At 29.3% G+C, this 6,407-nt stretch overlaps 1 protein-coding gene across 1 annotated transcript; it reads right to left on the bottom strand.

Moving 5' to 3' along the window:
- Positions 1-7: 7 nt before the first annotated feature.
- On the bottom strand, positions 8-5,553 carry LOC136797320 (pleckstrin homology domain-containing family M member 3-like). The gene is made up of 6 exons (XM_067053591.1): positions 5,399-5,553; positions 5,194-5,312; positions 1,862-2,081; positions 1,621-1,752; positions 1,373-1,543; positions 8-394 (listed from the first exon to the last, which is right to left on the bottom strand). The coding sequence occupies exons 3-6, from the start codon at positions 2,024-2,026 to the stop codon at positions 284-286; spliced, it is 579 nt and encodes a 192-aa protein (XP_066909692.1). The 5' UTR covers positions 2,027-2,081; positions 5,194-5,312; positions 5,399-5,553; the 3' UTR covers positions 8-283.
- Between the last annotated feature and the right edge of the window lie 854 nt (positions 5,554-6,407).

Below are 6,407 nucleotides of genomic sequence, written 5' to 3'. Positions count from 1 at the left end.
ACATTGATATATTAACAATATACTTCTAGCCTTTATTTCAATTAATGGCATGAAGTCAAAGGTACATTTTACATGTTTCCAATACATGAAAATAAATGTTAAGTAAACTAAATTACGATTTCACTAATATAAATTATACATTAAAAAAAAAACCAAACATCCAACAAATTAAAATTATATCCATAAACAATCATTCTTTTAGGCACTTCAGGTTTCATCACAATATGTTAAAACTTCAAACATGATTATCAAAGACAATAATTGATAAAAGAGGTTTTATCAATTACATATCCGACATGGAACTGGCATTCTCTTTTCTTTTCTTTATCCTCTCACATTTTGGGCATATATCCTTTTTACAACTAAGGTGGTAGACTGTTCTACATGATGGACACTAAAAACCAAAGCAAAACCCATAACAGTCATAAAAAATTGATATAAAAATACTTAACTAGAACCAAAGCTAATTAATTTGCTGAGTAAATTCAAAAATACATTAATAATTGTAATTTAAATATTTATGCAGTGAATTTAACATGCATATGAAACTAAAGATATTCCTATGTCATCACTTAGTCAATAATACCACGTAAGTTCGAAAAAATCAATTGATTTTAATAGTTTTCAAAATAATAAAAAAACTAATACATCTAGCATTCTACATTCTAGAAACATCTCGTCCTAACCATTGTTTAGTAGAATATCTATATACATTTTTCTAATTTCAAGATTTTTTTTAGATATATCTCAAGAATGAAGTATTAATTTTTTTTTTTTTCAAATAATATAAAGTGTTTTTTTTTATTTAAGAGGTGTCACAGCTCAAGCACTGATATTCTGATGAAATATTGAATTTTTCATCTTGGAAGTTAAATGAAAGGATCACACAAGCTATTATTAAAAATAAAATTATTTTGGCATTATCAGGTTTGGTTCACAATTAACCCAATGTTAATTCCATTCTATGGTTATTGTTTACCTCAGATTAATATGAAGAGAAGTGTCAGAGATACATTTTTTTTGTAAAAATGTTTCAGCCTGAATTTCAAGTCCTCTTCAGGGCAACAGTAGCTGAAAATACCTCAAAACACCACTTTGCAATCTTTTCAGCAACTGTAACCCTGAAGAAGACCTGAAATTCAGGCCAAAACGTTGGCACAATAAAATAAGTGTTCTTCACTCCTCACTGATTCTCAAATTAATTCCACTTTCCTTAAATTTATCCAAAATTCAAGCTAGCAAAAGATTAATATTAATATCTTCACAAAATAAAATGTTTATACAGTTAAAAAATTCAAATTTTATTAATTGCTGTTTAGTTGAAAAACATTATTAGAGTTTTCAGGAATTTACAATTATTAGAATAATTTACCCTGTATGTTGTCTCAATGTCAAATGGATATATGGCTTTTTCATCATGGCACACTTCACAAATAAATCCCTTTTGGGAACACAATTGGCAGGTGAGAACATGGTCAACAGAAATCTTAATTGCTCTTTTCAGGAGCTCTACTAGTTTTCCACTAGGTATTTCAAGAAGATCCTGTTTTAATAAACAAAACAACATTATATTGGTATTTGTTACATTTATTAAATTTAATCAATAGAGACGACACTTACCGTCAAAGAGTAAAGATGGACATGTTCATACAGATACTCCCTGGGCCATAATATCCTTTTTATCCTTTCTTTCACTGAATCGTGACAGGTAAAAAGATAAATCCTTAAAAAATTTAACTGAAGTCTCAGCTTCTACAAAATCACAAAATTTTATAATCCAGAACTTAAAAGGCAGTATTATCTATCAATTTTAATTTTGATATTGGAGGGCAAATCCTCATATCTAATAAATCCACAATACCTGCAAAGAAGACATTTCTGAGAAAACTAAATACAATTTTGGATTAATCTTCCTGACATCAAAAAGTGGAAAATCTTGTATCTCTTGTAAAAATGTAGCAACCTTGCCACAAACTATAAACCGAGAGAAATCCCAATTATGCAGTATTCTTCCCGGTAGTGGCATTACTGATGATTTAAAACAATCTCGACAATAATAACAGCCAGTCAAAGAACAGACACTATAACAAAGGATATTATTCTTTTCAAATATTTCCAAAGAGAAATAAATATATATCTACAACTTAATCTAGTAATGTACAAAACCATCTTGAATAATTTGCTCTACTAGGACCAACAGCAAATACTAGTTTTTCTCTAATCAAGAGGAAGTAAATAATTTATTTACTTTAGCAATATACATGAGCGAAAAATTCCAATTCATATTTTTTTAGAAATATTAACACTAAAAAACTCGCAAAAATTCATCTTAAATTGAGTTTTCTAAAAGCATGCTGCTAGAAGTGCTAACTGGACAAGTCTAGTGAGAATAACCCAGGTATATCAGGTTGTAAAATAAGTTAGTAGCGTTTTTTACTGGTGATTTCAATAAAAACTTGAGATTCTTGAAAATATTTTTAATCAATTATATATGACCCATTTTGATCTATTACATGTTGCCATCTTTCAGGTAATTTTATAATACTGTCCTCCCAGAACTCTCTCTATAAGCGTTTTGCAATCCTCGAGTGAATTAAAGTATTTCCCATTAAAAGAGCTTTGAAGGGACCGAAATAAGTGAAAATCTGTTGGGGCAAGGTCTGGTGAATAGAGTGGGTAAGGGAATCACATCCCAGCCAAACTCTAATAATTTCTGCTGGGTCATTAAAGACACGTGAGGATGGGTGTTATTGTAATGGGAAACTATCCCTTGCGATTATCCAATGCTGGACGCTTTTCCTCAACTGCTGCCTTTAATTGTTCCAAATGGACACAGTATACTGTAGAATTAATGGTCTGATTTAGCTCAAAATAAAGGACACCTTTCCAATCCCAATGCACAGTATAACCTTTTTTGGATGTAATTCTGCTTTTGGGGTTGTTAACAGTGGGTCACTTTGTTTTTACCAGGACTTTTTCTTCACAATATTATTGTACAGGACCCACTTTTCATCCCCAGTTATCAACCTCTTTAAAAATGGATAATTAACATTGCATTTCAGGAGGGAATCGCTAATGGATATGCAGTCCTATAAATTCTTTTCCGTCAAATTGTGAGGAATCCATATATCACTTCAAGAAACATATCCTGCAGCCTCCAAATGATTTGAGACACTTGCATGAGATATGTTAAGCATTTCTGCAATATCCCGTGTCGTAGAGTGAGGATTGGCTGTGACCAATGCTTGAATTTGGTCATCAACAGTTGAAGGGCGTTCTGAGCGCTTTGCATCTTCCAAGTCAAAATTTTCTGATTCTGAACAGAGCAAACTATTTACAGATGGTGCTTTCTCCTAAGGCATCATTGCCATACACACTGCAAATTTTTTTAACAGTCTATGCAGCAGATTTTTCTTTTCGGAAATAAAAAATCACGAAATGACGAAAATGAATTTTTTTCTCTTCCATTTTGGGCAATCAAAATACCACTAAAAGATAAGGAATCTCAGTTGAAACTGAAGCATAAAAGCACCTTAACTAAGCCTTTTTTAGAATATGTATACATTATTGACCAAGTAAACATGATTTTATAAACATAGAGAGCATTAAATTGAAATATTGAAAAACGCTACAAACTTATTTTACACACATTATTTTCAACTACATTAATTACCAAATAAATAGTCTATAAATAAAATGAAATCAAAAAAGGCCATCATTGTGACAAAGTAGTTAATTGTACAAAAAACCAGTCATCTAACCAAATAAATAGAACTGAAACCATTAATTTTGGATCAGAGGTATGCAAGACCCTCACCCCACTTGGCTCAACAAAAAGATCAATTGCAAAATGAATATAAATTTATAGCAAATAAAATATCATCCCATATTATAGCTATAAATTAAAAGATTGTTCTCATAAATTCTTCTTGAATCTTTGAAAATAAAACACTTCTTTCAAATAGGAGGTAAGATATAAAGCTGTCTTACACATCAGAATTGAGTGTGCTTCGATCGACTTGAAGTCTTGTACAGCTAAATATATAAGCTCACTGAAGTCTTCTACAGCTCTAAATTGGGAATGTCAAGATTCATTTCTTGGGCGTGCCAGTAAGTAAACATTACCTGCTCTATATGGGAATCAAACCTACAACATTCTGAATCAGACACTCAAGGGGACTCACATCAACTTATTCTGCCATTGTGGTCTCTTATAAGAGGCTGCTGTAATAATTGGCTTCTTAATCAATTGTCTTTTGGGCAAAGAAGAATTTTATTTACAATAAGATGGCACCAGTTAATTCAGAATAACCATAGCTGTTTAGGACAATCAAAATAAATTAAGTATAGTAAATCAAACATTTCTTGTCCAAGCTTTGACCCACACTGCAAGCTGTCATCAGGGCTAAAAAACAATAAAGATTCTCTCCTTGTTGTGACTGAACACCGACAAACATTTGCTCAATCTTAACACAATATGTGAACTCCACAATCAAATTTGTTAAATTAATATTCAAAACAAGATGTTGGAAAACAATAGTCTATACAAAATCATACCATTTTAGAATTAATGTTTATTTTCATAAAATAATCAGGAAGAATGTTGAAAATGAAAAGAAAACATACTGCTCCTAATTTTTTTAAAAACAGTCACAAGATTATTGAAACAAAATTTTAATATAACCACCAGTAAATCATTCTTAATTTTGGAAGTTAAGATATCTATTTTTTACAACTGAAATTAAACTATGTATAGCTAGAGTTACATTTTTTTTACAGTTTTTTTTTTGACATATATACTGCACATATATCTGAAAAAGAATCACAGCTGAAAAAACTAAAATATCACATTTGTTTTAATTTTAAGATGTTAAGTATAAAAGATAGAATTTTCTTAAGTGTTATAAAAATTGACAAAAAGCTTGTGAAACAAAAATAATTACAGTTTTTGAAAAAATTATTATTTCAACAGACCAGAAATTAAAATTTTAATTGCAGTTTTTTTTTCTGGATTTAAAAATTGGAATCTTCCTCTTTTTTCCATATTATCTTTTAAATAGTACAAACCTTCTGTTGTGTTTGATTTTCTTATGGAAAAGAAATTTCCATTTACTTTTAAGAAATATCCCTCCTAATCTTATTAACATTTCAAACTTAAAACATAAAACAACTTGGTGCTCTATAAGTACTCACCAAGAATTTCCAAAAGAAAGACCAATTAACTGCCCACATTCCTTACATGAAAAATTTTGGCCAATAAGTCCTTTTTCATTCACTATCTTTCCAAGCTGTTCCACAAGAGATTTAAATTCCTAAGAAATAAAATTAAAAAAACAATTATTTCATAGAAAAGAATAACTTTTTGCAGTAGATTTAATAACAAATATTAAAAACTTACTGGAATGTTAAAATTTAATGCTGATTCTTCAACTACCTCAAAATCATTAGAAGTCTGACTCTGAAAATTAAAATATCAAAGATATTGAACATTAGATTTCAATTTCTGTTCTAATTTAAATAAAATGTTTATGCCACAAGAAGTTTTTTAATTAGTTTCTTTTTCTTTGTAACACATTCCATTATCATCCATTAGATTGCAAAATATATAACTATTCCATAGTAAATAAAAAAACTTGGCACTAAAAAGGGTCATAATATTTGAAGACAATTTTTTATCAATATTGAATAAACAAAATTAAAATTGTTATTTGAGAAAGACCCACCACACAGCACAGAAAGGGGCAGTTTTGAATAGGAGTTTTAAAAAAATTATAGTGTAGGTAGTAAAGGTAAAAAAAATGGATGCTCTCTTAAACATCTGAATTTGAAATTCAATGCCCTGCCAAAAAATGAATATTTTATTTATGAAAAAAGAAATAGATAAATAAAAAAGAAGTTGAAATAGGGTCATGACTCAGTTCAGTATTTCTCAGGATAGGTTTGGAAAAGAAAAAGAAAGTAAGTCTTCAAAAAATGTTTCAACATTAATATTTTTAAAATATATAGTAATATAATTTATTTGGGTAAAAATTGAGAACAAGTCAAAACTGTTTATTATTTGAATAATTCTACGATTTCCTGTCAGTTGCAGTTGATCATCTTACTCTTAATTTTAATTACTAATTAAAAAGTATTATCATGTCATTATGCATTGTCCTCGAATTTATACAAAAGGACAGGATCATATATTGTATCTTATTGAAGTGGAGTTAAAAACCAGAAAAATACCTCTTAATCCATGAAAATTGGAAAAAAGGACAGGTTAATGATGGCAGAGCTCAGTCAGGACAGTCATCTTAATATCATAACCTTTCTATTCTATTAATAAGGGCCATTATTTTTTAATATGTAGAAGTATTTTGACTTATATAATAAACTGTTTACAAAATCTTTACATTGGGAAGGTC

This window comes from Halyomorpha halys, unplaced genomic scaffold, assembly GCF_000696795.3.
Source record: "Halyomorpha halys isolate HHAL.00 unplaced genomic scaffold, Hhal_1.1 Scaffold8037.1, whole genome shotgun sequence".
NCBI lineage: Eukaryota > Metazoa > Arthropoda > Insecta > Hemiptera > Pentatomidae > Halyomorpha > Halyomorpha halys.
This window is presented reverse-complemented; position numbering and strand designations above follow the sequence as displayed.

What these genes read in the sequence shown, in the direction of transcription:
- LOC136797320 (XM_067053591.1), bottom strand. Translation starts at nt 2,026, where the DNA reads ATGCCACTACCGGGAAGAATACTGCATAATTGGGATTTCTCTCGGTTT. An exon ending in TCCATCTTTACTCTTTGACG is followed by an intron (nt 1,544 to 1,620) that starts GTAAGTGTCGTC and finishes TTATTAAAACAG; the next exon opens with GATCTTCTTGAAATACCTAG. An exon ending in ACATTGAGACAACATACAGG is followed by an intron (nt 395 to 1,372) that starts GTAAATTATTCT and finishes TTTGGTTTTTAG; the next exon opens with TGTCCATCATGTAGAACAGT.